Raw genomic sequence first — 17,860 nt, 5'->3', positions numbered from 1 at the left:
GTACTTCCAGTGGGGTAGAAACAAAGGTCCTAAATTATTTGCTGACTGGTGAAGTAGTAGGTATAGTAGTAGGATATACTGTATCTGTGTTCTATTTTATTAATTGAAAAAACAAATACTGTCTTTATTAATCATTTTTTACTTTTAAATGTTAAACCCAACAGAAGCTTAGTCAGATTTACCTAACATCAGGGGACTATTTTGTCCCTTAAATATATAGCTAAGTAAACCTGCGCACACAGAAACCAACAAGCCTAGTCGTGTATCTAGGCAGAGTGATGGATAGGATCCCATCTTTGTTCTGTCAGATACTCTCACCATCATCATCACTGCTGTCACCCTCATCCGTGGCTTCGGTTTCAAGATCATGTCGACAGGGCTGAGGGAAAGAGGGCCGTGGCAGTCGCCGCTGCTCCACCCATCCTCTTGCACGTAGGCCTGCGCGGATTACAGGATATGGGCCCAGCACTGAGAACACTTTCTTTTCCTACAGCAGAATCATCAAAATCGTCAGTGCATGTTGAAATCTCATTGTCATCATTATTATTAATGATTAAAGATCTTTTGCAGTTATTAGATGTAGTACTCCTGCAAAGAATCTTTGAGATTTTAGAAGTCTAACCTTTATTGCTTTGTCCACTAGAGTCTTAGCTGTCCTCAGTCTGTCCCCGTTAATCAGAGGCAGATTTAGATAATTACAGCGAACTTTGCCCTCCAAGGATGGCACTGTGACAATAACAGAAATGCTTTACAAAAATGCTGCACAAAAAAATAACATGGTTGATCTAGCGTGTGGGTGTAGCTAGGTTTGGCTATAGTTGTGTGTTGGGTCAATTTTTCAAAATACCTTCACAAAAAGACTGAAATCAAACTTGTGACAATATTCGAAGTGGTCTTCATTATATGAAAGACTATTAATTAGGCCAAATCAAGTTGATTTCAATCTAGTCATCAGGTTTGTTTGAGGTGTAGGGTAGTAAATATTATTATTTAGCATAAAAACCACTGTGCCTATGAGAATGCCTCAATAATATGCACCGTTCAAAGGTTTAAGGTGTTTTTGAAAGAATTCTCTTATGCTCACCAAGGCTGCATTCATAGACCCTTTTCACAGACTGTGATTATGCGGTTTAATGGTCATCAATATCTTAATCCTGCAACTTGTTTTGTATTTTCTTTTTTTTTCTTTTTATGTATGTACTGTAACGTACTGCTCTGAGACTTAAAAGGTTGACGATCCAAATGCAGCTTTATTGAAGGGTAAACCAAAATCTTAGTCAAAAACAGACAAAAGGTCATACACAGGCAAGCAGTCCAAACAGGCAAAAGGGTAATCCACGGAGCGTGCAAGTAATCCAAAACCAAGAGACAAGAAACCAGGGAAAACGCTCAGAAATCCAATAATACAACAAACAAGACAACAATGAATGACTGGGTGAATAGGCTAGATATAGGCAGAGGTAATGAGGTAAATGATGGTGAGATGGTGGTCCAGTGGGTTAAACCATGGAACTGATTTGCAAAAGGTTGCTGGTTAGATCCCAACAGTCACCACCAGTGTGTCCTTGAGCAAGGCACTTTACTCCATGTTGCTCCAGGGGGATTGTCCCTGTAATACGGGCACTGTAAGTCGCTTTGGATAAAAGCGTCTGCCAAATGCATAAATATAAAATAAAAATATAAATGAGACACAGGTGAAAACAATGAGGTCCGGGCAAAGGATTGTGGGTAAAGTAGTCCTTGATGGAGTGCCCTCTGGTGGTAATCCCTGGCACTCTCACTGGTGAATCATGAGGTACATTTATATCACTAGTACTTTGCATTATATTACTTTTGCATCAAATTACAAAAAAACAAGTTACCGCTGCTGTGAAGGTGTTTCTAATACAGCGTCTATGGGAGTGATGGTAAAAATTAACATCTTTCTCTATTTTGACTGCCGTTATCAATATCACTCTATTTTTTCCCTCTTTTTGAAAGTTGTTAAAATCACTATTGTGGAGTTTTTCTTTTGCTATTTGAGCAAATGGGGACACAAAATATATATATATATATATATATATATATATATATATATATATATATATATATATATATATATATATATATATATATATATATATATATATATATATATATATTTAATGTATAGGCCTACTCTCATTCACCGCTATAAAAGTTAACCCAACTATGATGACTTCCGCTCTGAGAAACCCAGACATGTGAAAAGGGTCTGAAAACTGTAATATTGTGAAATATTATTACAATTTAAAATTGTTCTTTAAAAGTTTTCTACTATAATAGGGCCTATATTTTAAATGTATACTTTATTCCTGTGATATCAAAGCTGCCACATGATACTTCCGGAATGGTTCTAGAGAAATAATTCTTATCAAATGTTGAAACAGTTGTGCTGCATTATATTTTATGGAACCCAATATACATATTTTTCAGGATTCTTAGATAAATATAAAGTTCAAAATGTCTGTAGGCTACACTCTAAAAAAAAAGGCTCGTAATCATAGGGGGACCTTTTTTAGTGCTATATAGCACCAATTTTGGTGCTTCAGTGGTTCTTCAGCGGTTCTTCAGAGGTGCTATATAGCACCTTAGTCAAAGAACCGGTGAAGAACCTCTGAAGAACCGCTGAAGAACCACTGAAGCACCAAAATTGGGGCTATATAGCACTAAAAAAGGTTCCCCTATGATTACGAGCCAAGAACCATTTTTGGTGCAATATAGAACCTTTTTTTTTTAGAGTATACTATTAATTATATTAGTAACGCTGTCCTTGCTGAATAACTTACAAGAATTAATTTCTTTCAAAAAATCTTACTGACACCAAATGTTTAAACTGTACTGTAGCTTTTTAGATTCCTGTGCTATGCTAAGTAACATCATAGGGACATCAGAGGAAAAAAATGAATAAGTGGTGAAAATATGGTAAAAGTGTGTATGTACCTTGCATATGTTGGTGCATGTTTGAGTTAATTCTCACATCCCTCACAACATGGGTCAATCTTTCCACTTTTAACCTAGAGGTGAAGAAGTAAGATTAATTTAATGACATTGTTCACGCTCGTTCACACACAAATACATATTAAACGCGAGAAGTGATAGCTCTGGGGTGTGAAAGACACGCAAACAATGTATCAATAGTTGAACACTGTAATTTGTCACTGCTTGGAAACGGCTTTACACACATAAGTTAGCTCATGCTCGGATTCAACACAAAACAATGTTATGTGCATTCCTTCCTAAATAAAGAATCCGCATACCAATATTTAATTTAAAACTTATTACATCATTAATATTAGATATATCAAATTGACATTGTAAAACTTAAAACATAACAAAAACACGTGAGTCTCCACAGCCCCGTTCACGACATAAAAGTTGTTCTTTGAGATCTGCTGAGCAAACTCACCTGGAGTTACATTCACCTCTGGATTTGACACCGGCCAGAAGCCGCAAGCCGTCTGTGAAAATCGATAAGGTCACCGGTGTGAGCTCAGCCAGCTCAGCAGAGCCGCAGAGAAACGCTCAATCAGCACATGCGCACTGCACACATTCCAGCTCCAGCGTGCTGTTTACATCACCCCTAACAACTGTTTCCTGGAAACGGATGACGCCGTGCGGCAATCCTGTCAGGACACGCAACGCAACAGTTGGATACTGAGGAATTTAATATACCATATTCACATAATAGTTAACGAAAATATTTCACTTTTAATGAAATATTCAAATAGCACCCCTTACACTTTTGGCTGCATTACTTTAAAGACCTATAGGCTTATGAATTTTACAGACATTAGCACTAAATATAGAATACTTCAGACGTGTCAGGGGAGTTGAGCAGAACAGTCTCATTACATAGTGAGGATATCCCCATGCTGCACAATAGTAACAATTAGCTAATTTAATTGGGTGAATGATATTTTGTCAGTCGCTTTGAAAGGCACTTGAATTATTCATGAAATGTTCCATAACAGATTGATTGTTAACACGTCATATCATTTTTTATGTCTATGTGATATTTTAGCTTGGCCAAAGACAACACACTAATATGCAAACCACGCATGCATTTTTATTATGCATGCTTATTGCATGACCAAACTAATCATAGGTGCCTCTAAAATAAGTATATTATGTGTGTTTGTGATTACTAATAATAACCTGTCCATTTGGAATAAATGCAGTCAATGTACAGTCAACTCCAGTATTATTGGCACGGCACCCATGGTAAATATGAGCAAAGGCAGCTGTGAAAATAAATCTGCATTGTTTATCCCTTTGATCTTTAATTAAAAAAGAAAATCACAAAATTCTAACCTTTCATTGAAGTAAAAGAATGGAAAGTGGGGGAAAACTCACATTATATACTTTAGCAAACCTTTTGATTGATTTGTTACTTTAATTTTTCAGTTTTATTTATTCTTTTTTTTATTTTTTATTATTGTTTTAAATCTGTAGCACTTTGAGATTTTGTTTGATGTAAAGTGCGTTACAAATACAATGTATTATTATTATTAAAACCCAGCAGATGGCGCCGCCGTGCTCGGTCGCCGTTCAGGTCGCTCCGCTAAGACTTTGCTTTTATTTATTATTCTACTCTCTTTTACTCTCTATTTTTTCCAACGGATCATCTGCTTTGATCTGTTACGACAGCAAAACACTTCTGGAAATTGGTTACCGCTACACTGACCTGTTTCAGGACACTTTCTCCAATCTTCCATCTGAGATTCGCCGGGACGCCGAGTTGAACAATGGCCACTCGAGTCGACGGCGAAGATTCAAAAAACACCGCGGGAAACGCGCTGGGATCCGCAACAGACTGAGAAAAAGAGCATTCAGTCCTCCTCTCCCGAGCATTTTGCTCGCAAATGTCCAATCCTTGGAGAATAAGATGGACGATCTTAGAGCCAGGATAAGTTTTCAACGGGACATGAGAGACTGCAACATCTATTGTCTGTCCGAAACATGGCTCACGCCAGCGGTCCCGGATACAGCCGTGACGCCGTCCGAGAACTTCTCTGTTTTTCGGATGGACAGAACAGCCGAGGCCGGGAAATCTAAAGGCGGTGGAGTGTGTTTCATGATAAACAAGAAATGGTGCGATCCTAGGAACATCTCCATTCTTTCGCGATCCTGCTCGCCTCACTTGGAACATTTAACTATCATGTGCCGGCCTTTCTACCTACCGAGAGAGTTTTCATCGGTCATCTCCACTGCCGTTTATATTCCACCACAAGCAGACACGGGGCTGGCTTTATCTGCCCTCCATGATGTGACCAGCGGCTTCATAAACAAACACCCCGACGCTGCTTTCATCGTCGCGGGTGATTTTAACAAAGCAAACCTAAAGAAAGTATTGCCAAACTTTCACCAGCATGTCTCCTGTCCCACACGAGGAGCAAACACACTGGATCATTGCTACTCTCCGTTTAAGAACGCCTACAAAGCTCGTTCACAGCCAGCTTTTGGCAAATCGGACCATGCCGCCATTTTCCTCACACCGGAATATAAACAAAGGCTCGTTCAAGAGCCCCCGGTGAGGAGGGAAGTCAAACGCTGGTCATCCCATTCAGAGATCACGCTACAGGCAGCTCTTGATGACGTCGACTGGGACATGTTCCGCGCGAGTTCTGAAGACGTCAGCGAGTTCACAGAAGTGGCGCTCTGCTTTATTAACACACTGACAGAGCAAGCCACACAAACAATAACTATAACGTCCTTCCCTAATCAGAAACCGTGGGTGGACAGTTCAATTCGCACTGCAGTAAACTCGCGCACCACCGCTTACAATGCCGGTCTCCTAACGGGGGATATGAGGGAGTACAAAGCTTCATGTTACGCCCTCCGGCGCGCCGTTAAAGCCGCAAAACTCCGCTATAAAGACCGAGTGGAATCTCATATCCAACTCAACGACTCCCGGCGGATGTGGCAGGGACTGAGAACCATCTGTGCTTTTGGAACTAAATCCTCTGCAGAGGTGAGAGCTGATCCGTTACTGGTGAACGAGTTAAACTCTTTCTACGCTCGCTTTGATGGTAATCGCGGCAGCGCGACTCCGGCGAGTGACGCGTCAGAGAGAGTCCCTCAGAGCAGCAACGGTCACGTGATCTCTGTCTCGGAGGACGAGGTTCGGAGGGCACTCAAACGTGTGGATGTCAGGAAAGCTGCTGGGCCGGATGGTATTTCAGGTCGTGTTCTGCGGTCCTGTGCTGATCAGCTCGCAGGGCTCTTTACATCCATATTCAACGAGTCCCTTGCTACATCTGTTGTCCCCACCTCTTTCAAACGATCCTCCATCATCCCTGTACCTAAGATCAGTAAACCCTCTTGCCTAAATGACTATCGTCCAGTGGCTCTCACATCTTTAGTCATGAAGGTCTTTGAGAGACTCATTAAAAACAACATTTGCTCCTCCATTCCTGACACTTTGGACCCTCTTCAGTTTGCCTATCGTCCCAATAGATCGACTGAAGATGCCATTTCTCACGTCCTTCACTCCTGCCTCACTCACATCGACAGCAAAAGTGGGAACTATGTCAGGCTGCTATTTATTGACTATAGCTCAGCCTTTAACACCATAGTTCCCATTAAGCTAACACACAAACTCCTGGATCTAGGCCTGAATTCTTCTCTCTGCCTCTGGATTGAAGATTTCCTCACTGGCAGACCCCAGGCGGTGAGAGTAGGCCAGTTCACCTCCACCTCCATCACCCTGAGTGTTGGAGCTCCACAGGGCTGTGTGCTGAGTCCCCTGCTCTACTCTCTCTACACCCATGACTGTTTGTCCACACACAGCTCCACCTCTATCATCAAGTTTGCTGATGATACTGTTGTCCTGGGTCTCATCTCCAACAACAATGAGACGGCATACTTGGACGAAGTGGAGCAACTGACATCATGGTGCCAGGACAACTGTCTCTCTCTGAATGTTAACAAGACCAAAGAACTGATTGTGGACTTCAGGAAGAGACAGCATCGGTCATACTCCCCTCTCATGATCAGCGGGACACCGGTAGAGAGAGTGAGCAGCTTCAAATACCTGGGTGTGAACATCTCCGAGGATCTGACCTGGACTACACACATCCAGACACAGGTGAAAAAAGCCAGGCAAAGACTGTACCACCTGCGCCAGCTGAGGAAATTCAGGGTTTCACCAGCCATCCTGAAAACTTTCTATCGAGGGGCGATAGAAAGTGTCCTGACTCAGTGCATCACAGCGTGGTACGGGAACAGCACCAGTCACGACTGCAAAGCCCTGCAAAGAGTGGTGCGCTTATCCGAGCGCATCTCAGGCTCAGCTCTCCCGTCTCTGCAGGACATCTTCACCAAACGCTGCAGAGGTAGAGCTACTAAAATCATCAGAGACATTAATCACCCTGCAAACTCTCACTTCACCCTGCTGCCATCTGGTAAGCGCTTCCGTAGCCTGATGGCAAAGACTGAAAGACTCAGGAGGAGTTTCTTCCCCCAGGCCATCAGACTCCTGAACTCAGTCACGTGACTCACTTCACCCCCGCACACACATAAACATCCAGTCTTTTAACATTAACATCCACATACTGCAATTGCACTGCACTTTACGTCCCTATTGTTACTGCGTAACAACCTGTAATAAACCTTGCACATTATACTTCTTTATATATACATATTATATATTTTATGTTAACCACTTATTTTTAAGTCTACAGTTTATCTCACTTATCATATCCACATATTTTTTATATTTTTATTTTTATCTTATTTCCTATTTTTATCTTAACTTGATTTATTTATAATTCTACTTATGTTAATACTTTTTATTCTAATTTTATTCTATTTCTATTTAATTTCTTGTAACTGTTATTTGCACTGTCCATGGAGCGGACCTGTTTACATTTCACTGCCAGTTGTATATTGTGTATATAACTGTGTATGTGACAAATAAAACTCTTGAATCTTGAATCTTGAATCTTGAATCTTGAATCTCAGATGGGTTTGGTGCAAACAGGGATAAAAATAACCCCATGTCCACGGTTAAAGGGATAGTTCACCCAAAAATGAAAATTAGCCCATGATTTACTCTCCCTCAAGTCATCCAAGGTGTATATGACATTCTTCTTTCAGACGAATAAAATCTGAGTTATTAAAAAAGTCCTGGCTAATCCAAGCATTATAATAGCAGTAATAGTTGCTCTGTTTTTGAAGTCCATAAAAAAAGCATATGTCCGTCAAATAACTGCTCTACGCGGCTCCGGGGTGTTAATAAAGGCCTTCTGAAGCGCCGCTGCATTCTGGATCAGTTGCAAGGGTTTGATAGTGCCTGCTGGAAGAGCATTACATCAGTCCAGCCTGGAGAGAACAAGAGCTTGGACCAGGAGTTGTGTGGCCTGCTCTGATAGGAAGGGTCTAATCTTCCTAATGTTGTATAGTGCAAATCTGCAGGACCGGGTTGTTGCAGTAATGTGGTCAGTGAATTTTAACTGATCATCAATCACAACTGGCTGTCCTGGACGGAGTTATGGTTGATGATCCTAGCTGAATGGAGAGATTGTGGTGAAGTGCTGGGTTGGCTGAGACCACAAGCAGTTCTGCCTTTGCAAGGTTGAGTTGCAGGTGATGTTCCTTCCTCCAGGCAGAAATGTCTGTTAGGCAGGCAGCGATACGAACACCAACCGTGGGATCATCTGGTTGAAATGAGAAATAGAGTTGAGTGTCGTCGGCGTAGCAGTGATAGGAAAAGCCATGTTTCTGAATGACAGATCCTAGTGATGACATGTAGATGGAGAAGAGAAGTGGTCCAAGCTCTGAGCCCTGGGGAACTCCAGTAGCTAGATGATGTGACTTAGACACTTCACCTCTCCATGACACCCTGAAGGACATACCTGAGAGATAAGACATGAACCACTTGAGAGCAGTTCCTGAGATGCCCATCTTCATGAGAGTTGACAGGAGGATCTGGTGGTTAACTGTGTCAAAAGCAGCAGACAAATCCAGTAAGATAAGTACTGTTGACTTGGAAGCTGCTCTTGCTTGTCTCAGTGCCTCCGTAACCGAGAGCAGGGCAGTCTCAGTTGAGTTGCCGCTTTTAAAGCCGGATTGGTTATTGTCCAGGAGGTTGTTCTGTTCAAGAAACATAGAGAGCTGGTTGAACACAACTCGCTCAAGTGTCTTTGCAATAAAAGGCAGAAGGGATACCGGTCGGTAGTTTTCTAAAAGTGCTGGGTTCAGAGAGGGTTTCTTAAGCAGTGGGGTTACCCGAGCCTGCTTAAATGCTGTGGGGAAGGTCCCGGTGTGAAGAGAGGTGTTGACAATGTGAGTGAGTGCAGGAGTAACTGAAGACGAAATGGCCTGGAGGAGGTGAGTGGGGATAGGATTAAGCGGACAGGTAGTGGGGTGGTTGGAAAGGATGAGTTTGGAGACTTCAGCGTCAGAGAGCAGAGAGAAAGAGGGTAGCGTGTGTGTGATGGTTGTTGAGATGTGCGTGTCGGTTTGTGGTGTGGAGAAATGGCTGCTGATGGAGGAGGTTTTGTTTGTGAAGAATGATGCAAAGTCATCAGCTGTAAGAGTTGATGAAGGGAGGGGGGACAAAGAAGCGAAGAGAACGTTTTGAAAAGTGTGCGAGAGTCAGAGGAATTGTTTATTTTGTTGTGATAGTATGTAGTCTTAGCAGTGGAGACATTTGCAGAGAAAGAAGCGAGAAGAGACTGATAAAGGGTAAGGTCAGTCACGTTATTAGTTTTGCGCCACTTCCTCTCTGCCGCCCGCAATCCAGAGCGATGTTCGCGGAGAGCATCAGACAGCCAGGGGGCAGAGGGGTTGGTGCGGGCTGGCCTGGATGAAACGGGACAGAAGTTGTCTAAGCAAGATGTTAGAGTGGAGCAAAGAGTGTCAGTAGCACTGTTAGTGTCTAGTGCTGAGAACTGAGCAGGTGGAGGAAGTGAGGAGGAAACCAAAGTGGACAGGTGAGAGGGAGAGAGTGAGCATAGATTACGCCGAAAGGTGATCTGGGGAGGAGTGTGTGTTGTGTTTACTTTACTTGATAAAGTTTTAAATATGGATATTTTTCTAACACAAATGCATCAATTCGCTTCAGAAGGCCTTTATTAACCCCTCTGAGCCACGTGGAATACGTTATTCGACAGACAGGTGCATTTTTTATGGACTTCAAAAACAGAGCAACTATTACTGCAATTATAATGCTTGGATTAGCCAGAACTTTTTAAATATAACTCAGATTATATTCGTCTGAAAGAAGAATGTCATATACACATAGGATGACTTGACGGTGAGAAAATCATGGGCTAATTTTCATTTTTGGGTGAACTATCCCTTTAAATATACAGCTGTGCTGGGTCTTTAATGTTGTGGGCCTATTTTTCTTTTGTTTTGTTTTTTACTGGAGGTCCAGGACCACTTTTTCCAGATACATGGTTTCATGGATTCTATCAAATACCAACAAATAAAAAAAAATAAAAAAAACCTGAACACTTTCTGCTAGAAATCTTATAATGGGCCGTGGTTGGAGCTTCCATCAGGAGAATAATAAAAAAAACCTCATCAAAATCAACACAAAAATGTGTCACTGAGCACAAAATGAAGCTTCTGCCATGGCCGTCCCAGTTCCCTAACCTGAACCCAATAGAAAACGAGCAGGGTGAACTGAAGAGAAGACGCACCAACACAGAGCTGGGAATCTGAAGGATCTGGAGAGATTCTGTATGAAGGAATGGTCTCTGATCTCTAGTCAGGTGTTCTCCAAACTCATCAGGCATTATAGGAGAAGACTCAGAGCTGTTATCTTGGGAAAAGGATGTTGCAATAATTGGGTGCCAATAATTGTGGCCAATGTAAACTATAGAAAAAAACATTTATTTCAAAGGGAGACCCCCCCCCCCCCACTTTCCATTGTTTTACTTCAATGATATGGTAGAATTTTGTGAATAATAATGAAAGATCAAAATGATAAGCAATGTAGATTTATTTTCAAAGCCCCCTTTGATCATATTTAACAAGGGTGCCAATAATTCTGGAGTTGACTGTACAACTGCCTGTCCACAGTAGTAGCCACTAGATGGCATTGAACGTTCTCTAGCTTAAGACTCAGGATGAGTTGGATGGTCTTACTACTACACTTTGTGAAACAGGAATCTAAAACACCATATTTGCTATAGTTCTTATGGTAAGAAGAGAGAAAATAATGATTAAATAAACAAATTAAACCTTAAGTAACATTTAAATAGGCTAGACAAATAAATGTAAGCCTACATCATGTAGAAAATATATTTGTAGCGCAAAAATGACTTAACTAAATGGAATCAAGTAGCCTTGATGACATTTATTCACTTGTTCAACTACAGCATGCTGTGCATCTTTGAAATGTAGTTACTAAATAGTGATTTTTTTTCCCCCAATAGACTAACTGTAGTACATCGGGTCTCAAGAGGATGTAGATTTCGCTTGAGATATTATCATAAATATGTCGCCCTCATTGAATTGTACATTCATTAGTACATTCATAAACTACTATCCATACTTCCCTGTAGGTGCAAACCCGCATCAATCGAACTACAGCTTCAGCAACAGTACCAGTTCGAGCTCTCTGATTGGCTGGGCGACATATGATGCTGCCACAGTCCGTACCTTTTTCCAAGTCCTGGAGAGCGCGCGCCTAACAACAGCGTTAAAGTATAGACAAGGCGAGTGCGCGTGTATATCTCACCGTTAGTTTAAAACAGGATCGAGATTAGGCTACTTGATGTCTCCGGCTTTAATCCTATATGCATCATTTGATCTGGAGTTTCTCTATAGGAACTGAGCCGCATCGCTGTATATTCTTTCTGTGGATGCTGCAATCGACTCTGCTCGACCATGCCTGCCGAAAACAGCGACCAGGAGAGCATGCTGAGCTATCAGGTAGTTTAAACGATGCGTGCTTATGTGTTTTATGAACGTGCTTATTGTATATGTGTTTATTGTAGCCTACATTTGTTTGATTCCTCCAGTAACTTAGAATAGAGCATGTGCTGTAGCAAACAATCTGCAACGTATAGCCTATATGTCATGTTATAAATCACATCGATACAAGATTGCCTTTTCATTTAAAAAATTCGTAAATGGAATACAAAAACATCAGGGCGCCCCATAGTGCAGGGATCAATAGTACTGTGTGTTCCTCGCCCCCATTGCCACAAATATCTTATCGACGCTGCACTTTCGGTGTACAATTGCATCCCTTTAAAAGCTGACCGTTCGTATTGCTTGCATATCTGTGACTCTTAACAGATTATTATGTTGCGATATTACCTTAATATATTTGTGCTCCGCGCGTGGATGTGTATGTGTTAGAGGCACGTGCAACAGCAGTATTTCCATTGCCAGGGACAACAGCTCATTCGTTTATTATCCGCGTCATGATTGACTGTGCTTGCCGGTATAGCGGTGTCTTTCATGGGGAAGGCTGATGGGCGTTCTTGCAGAGGGATTCGCGATGTCATTTTGTAATGGGTTGAGAGCGCAGGATAGAAATAGCACATAATGTATAATTTACCATCCATTATACTAATGCTGCAAGAGGGTGCGCGTAACATCATGGAATGATTGAGAAATTAAAGCTCTCAGTATTTGATAGTGTTCCATCCAATATGATTATTGTGCAAAATATGACTTCCTTTGGTGCGCTCTACTGTCAGTGTACCCCGTTACCCTCAAATGACCTTGACGCCATCCTCTCTCTCTCTCTCTCTCTCTCTCTCTCTCTCTCTCTCTCTCTCTCTCTCTCTCTCTCTCTCTCTCTCTCGCTCTCTCGCTCTCTCTCTCTGTCGTCGTTATTGCTGCAGTTATTCAGTGCCAAAGTAGACGCTGAATGCTTGTAGCTTATGATTTAACATGTCAGGAGGAAACCTGACACCTGACTCTTTTGAGTACTGCTTCCTTTCATTAAAGATGAAAGTTTTAATTCCCCATAAATAAAAAAATATGTATATTTTACTCGCCATCATGTCGTTCCAAACCCGTCTGACTTTCTTTTATCTGTGGAGCACAAAAGGAGAATTTTTTATTAATATATTGGTCACTCTTGTACAAACAAACTTTATGTGCACTTGAGCTTAAAAACAAAAAACAAACAAACAAAAAAGATGTAAAAGTATCCTAAAAGTCATCCGTATGACTTGTGTGCTACATTCCAATTCTTCTGAATCCATACAATGGCTTTGGTGTGCAACAAACAAACCGAACAGTCATTATTCACTGATTGTTTTCCCTTTCAAGTGGGTTATTAACAACTACAGCTGGAACATTGAGTCAACTGGAGAACTGGATCAATCCACTTCATCAGCAAACCATTGAATGGATCAACTATTCATTGATAAAATCTGACTCAAAAGAACATTTGTTGATAAATCTGGCATTGCTGCTTCTCTCATGAACGCGCCATGGAAAGATAGAGCAATTGTCATGATTTTGAGCGAATAATAACTTAAAAGACTTCAAATTTACGGTAGCACACAAGTCATATGAATTAGTTTGATAACATTTTCATTTTTGGGTGAGCTATTCTGTTCATAAGTTTCATAACAACTGCTTGAGGGATTCACTATGCGATAAAAAAGAAAAAAACATATTATGTAAAATTACGAGGAAAGAGTTCACCCCAAGGTATTTCTGAATAATTATGAGAAAACTTTATCATCCAGTGGATAGTGGCTGTTGAGAGAAAGAGCACGTGTAAAGCCGCCCTTTGTCAGAGAAACTAATCAATAGTTTTTCCATTTGTTGAAAAACGTGTGTTTATTCAGACACTCTCAGTAGGGAGAGTGAATGAGCAAACCATTCAGAACTGTCTGTCTTTTTTTCCACATATCTGTCTAGGCTCAATTGTAATGTCCATTACAGCCTGAAACTTTTCATTTTGACCCAGATTTCTTTTCATACATCAGTTGTTTTTCTAGTGAAATACTGTTTTATCTCTCTAGTACGATCCTGAGAGATTTTATGTAATGCATTTTTAAAGATCATTCTGATTTATCATGAAAAGTTTTAAAACAGATTTTCTTTTAAGTCTCTGATGTTCCCAGAATGTGTAAATGAAGTTTTAGCTCAAAATACCCCACAGATAATTTTTATAGCATGTTAAATTTGTCACTTTTTGAGGATGAGCAAAAAGGCACAGTTTTTGCGTGTGTCCCATTTAACCCTCTGGTGCTCTTTGTTTAGGGGTTGCATTGGTTGTCTTCCCGGTCATAAGTGACCGGACACCTAAAAATTTAACTTCCTCCACCCCAGTAAAAACAATGCAATTTATTTTTCTTCAATAATATTTTTTCTTTTTCTTTTTAATTTTGTATTTTGATATGATTTGATGGTATTTTTTAATATTTATGAAATAATTATGGTCTATTTTTGCCATTGAAAATTATACAAATTATTTTTTTTTTTAATTATTGCAGTATTTCAGGTTAAAATAGAGACTAGGCCTTCAAAATAATATTTTTTGAAGGCAGATTAGCGCCCTCTTTTGGAATTATTTAAGAAATCATGCAACCATGTGTGTAATCACTAGAGGTCTCTATGGAGAGGCTTGAGAATTGACCTATCGGTAAGCCCCGCCCTCCTTAGTTACTGTTGTTAACTTGGACAAACATACGGAGTTGCTATATCTTACAATGACAGCTGTCCGTGTGAAAACCTTATCCCAAGATGTTTTTGGACACAGAATGTAGCGTATACCTCGTCCGAATGATGGCCAAACTTTACTGATGGTTTATGAAGTTTATTACATCGTTTTTCACTCAAAAAAATTAATCGTAAGAGCTGAACAAACAAACAAAGCATAAGTGCGCATTAACGTCTCATTCACAAACTCTCTCTCTCTAGCCCTCTCTCCGTGGCATTACCATTAACATACACAGCAAATTACACAAAAACACTCACAGTAAACAAACATATACACAGACCTTATGCTTCTCGGGGGTGCAGTTAATAACTGGTGAACTTTGTATCTGCAAAACAACTCCGATATACAGCGTGCAAGCTCTCCCTTTCACTACCCGTTGACTATAACACCCATTAAAATAGGAGTCCTCCTTATAAGACAGATAATGCAGACCTTTAAACATCTCTAAACTCACAGAAATAAAATAAATATGGTGAGAGATTAATTTGGAAGTGATGGTTTACAGATCTCAATGCAAACGGGGAGAAGCCTCAGATGATAACATACAGGATCAACACTGTTCATGTACCGCAGGGTAAGATTACATAAATTCACATTTAATCAGTTTAATATGGAGAGATGCACTGAAATGTAGACCTTCATGTTTCTGACCTAACGTTACACCATTGCATGAGAACAGTTAGTTATAGTTAGTCTGTTTGTACGTTAGCAGGAAATTACTAACTTTAATAGTAACTTAATGAGAGTATGACAACCAGAAAATCCTCTCAGGATCCCTGGAATCAGTGTTGCAGTACCTCAGGCACGACGTTTAAATTTTTTGTAGCATAAACACCATCAAAACGATGAGAGATTCGGATTTTCCAATGTTTCTCTATGGCGCTGACACCTAAAGATGTCAGAGTTCCGGTCCCAGCGCAACTGATACTCAACTGCCATTGGCTCATCTGCGTTCGATGGGAGGGGCTTACCGATAGGTCAATTCCCTAGTTCTCTTTTGAACACATTTAATGTTTTTTTTAATTTATTTTTTTATGGATTTTAATATATATGTAAATAATCTCAAAGACTATTTATTATACATTTTAGTATATATTTTTTTTTTTAGTTATATAGATTTTTTTCTGTGAATTTGTGTTTTTGCATATTTCCCATTCATTTCCTATGGTGGTCATTTTTGACCAAAAAGCACAAGTGGGAGTATTTTTTTATGACCACTTAGCATGCTCGAACCATGCCCTCAATTTATCTGTGTGTTTACATACCTAATGCTAGAAAAGTCATAAAGTTTCATATCATTCTGATGAAGCTGTGATTTTAAAAAATTCAAAATGTGGTTCATAGGTTCAGTTTTTCATAGGTGTGTGTGTTTGTGTGTATGTGTAACAATCATCCACTGGAAGGCAAGTTGCTGAACCCAAGTGCAGTTCATTTATTCAACATAAAGCATTACCACAACCATGACCCCAATTCTTTTGTGTTTACATACCTAATGCTAGAAAAGTCACCAAGTTTCATATCATTCCGATGAAGCAGTGATTTTTAAAATTTCAAAACAGAAAATTTTCCGTTCAGAAATGACGAAGAGCACCAGAGGGTTAAATGCAAATGAGCTGCTGCAAATGGCCCCCTTTCAAGTAGAGGGTGGAGCTTCAAGAGCTGGAGTTAGCAGCTCCGATTACAGACACGCACTGAAAATGTTATAAACTGTTCACCCTTTTGTTCAAATCGGAGACGGACAATGATGGAGAGACTCCATGTAAAATGCAACAGGATGTTTCTCAATGGTTAGTTGATTAATTTATGTAGCTAATGTGGAGTTAACTATCTTCAAGTCATTGATTAGCATATTCTGTCATGATAATCTATAAATCGCTCATGTGGGAACTGTTGTAAAATGTCGACAGAGCCAGAGAATATATGCTGCATGAAGATAGAACAGGTATAGTATAGTTTAATTACAGTTATAACTTATGTTGTCATCTTGCTTTTATGACATGCTATTGTATTTGTGTTATGTACTGTATTGCAGTAAATGTGAAAAGATGGATGCAACAGTTTGAGCAGACTCCCAAATGTGCTCTACTTCCTCTTCTCAACATGGCCTCACCACTTTTGTTGCATGTTACCTGGGGCAGGGTTTATGTAGATTTTAGGGTTAGTGATGTCACTAACCCGTGAATAATGCCGCGTTCCAGGCAACCCGTAACCCGTGTTTTTCCAGCCTTCTACCCGTGAAAGTGGACTGGAACGGCAGCCAAACCCGTGACTTCCCACCCGTGAACTCGTACTAGATCGATGTACGAGTTTTGACGTCACATAGCCCGCGAAGCAACAATGGCAGCCCCCTACGGATGCAGTGTTTATGAAACAAATATACAAATAACGTAAAATAAAAGGTATAACAGCTTTTCTTGCCGTCTGCGCTGTTTTTCTCTTCCGTTTCCCTCAAATAAGCAAGGAGTAAGCACCTTTGGCGATAGAAATTATTGTAAATGAGCATACACCCCGTACGGTCCGCCATGCTTTGTTTACATCTAACTACCACACAATGCCTTGCGCTCAGGCAGTTTGGCGTGACTTTGCCTTGAACACTACAAAGTCGTGAGTCGTGGTTTGAAGTTGTAATTTACGGGCTCAAAAACCTGCCTGGAACGCAGCATAAGCTTGTTGTAGTCTCTACCAGTCTTTTATAGTCCTTAAAAAGTGATTTATTTTGCTTTGAACTTTAAGCGTTAAAAAAGTGAAATCATAATCAACCACCCCTTTAAGAATGAGCACTATCTTACAAAAAAGGTCATCTTCATTTATGATAAAACTACATGCTCACAGATTCCATATATATACTGTATGCGTGTGTGTGTGTGTGTGTGTGTGTGTGTGTGTGTGTGTGTGTGTGTGTGTGTGTGTGTGTGTGTGTGTGTGTGTGTGTGTGTGTGTGTGTGTGTGTGTGTGTAAATAAATAAATTAATATACATACACACACTATTTGGACAAAAGTATTGGGTGCACCTCTTAATTATTAAATTCAAGTGTTTCAATCAGACCCATTGCCACAGGTATATAAAATCAAGCACCTAACCATGCAGTCTGCATTTACTAACATTTGTGAAAATAATGTGTTGTTCTGAAGAGCTCAGCGAATTCAAGCGTGGTACTGTGATAGGATGCCACCTTTGCAATAAGTCATTA

At 40.3% G+C, this 17,860-nt stretch overlaps 2 protein-coding genes across 3 annotated transcripts in view; one reads left to right on the top strand and one right to left on the bottom strand.

Annotated features, from left to right (window-relative positions):
- ttll3 (tubulin tyrosine ligase-like family, member 3) overlaps nt 1-17,860 on the bottom strand; it is a 52,734-nt gene that overhangs the window by 10,566 nt on the left and 24,308 nt on the right. The window contains exons 2-6 of the mRNA XM_079840434.1: nt 12,987-13,023; nt 3,428-3,644; nt 2,962-3,035; nt 623-726; nt 319-487 (exon numbers count right to left, since the gene is read on the bottom strand). Coding sequence (XP_079696560.1) covers nt 319-487; nt 623-726; nt 2,962-2,980 — 292 coding nt within the window. The 5' untranslated portion in view covers nt 2,981-3,035; nt 3,428-3,644; nt 12,987-13,023. The remainder of the gene's footprint in view (nt 1-318; nt 488-622; nt 727-2,961; nt 3,036-3,427; nt 3,645-12,986; nt 13,024-17,860) is intronic.
- The window catches only part of slc4a8 (solute carrier family 4 member 8), a 39,835-nt gene continuing 33,638 nt past the window's right edge, over nt 11,664-17,860 (top strand). The window contains exon 1 of one of the 2 annotated variants that reach the window (XM_079840411.1): nt 11,664-11,907. In XM_079840411.1, coding sequence (XP_079696537.1) covers nt 11,863-11,907 — 45 coding nt within the window. In that variant the 5' untranslated portion in view covers nt 11,664-11,862. The remainder of the gene's footprint in view (nt 11,908-17,860) is intronic. The other variant, XM_079840410.1, reaches the window with a different exon arrangement.

This window comes from Gobio gobio, assembly GCF_949357685.1.
Source record: "Gobio gobio genome assembly, chromosome: 17".
In the NCBI taxonomy this organism is placed as follows: Eukaryota; Metazoa; Chordata; class Actinopteri; order Cypriniformes; family Gobionidae; genus Gobio; species Gobio gobio.
The sequence above is the reverse complement of the archived record's forward strand: the minus strand, read 5'-3'. Positions and strand labels throughout refer to the sequence as shown.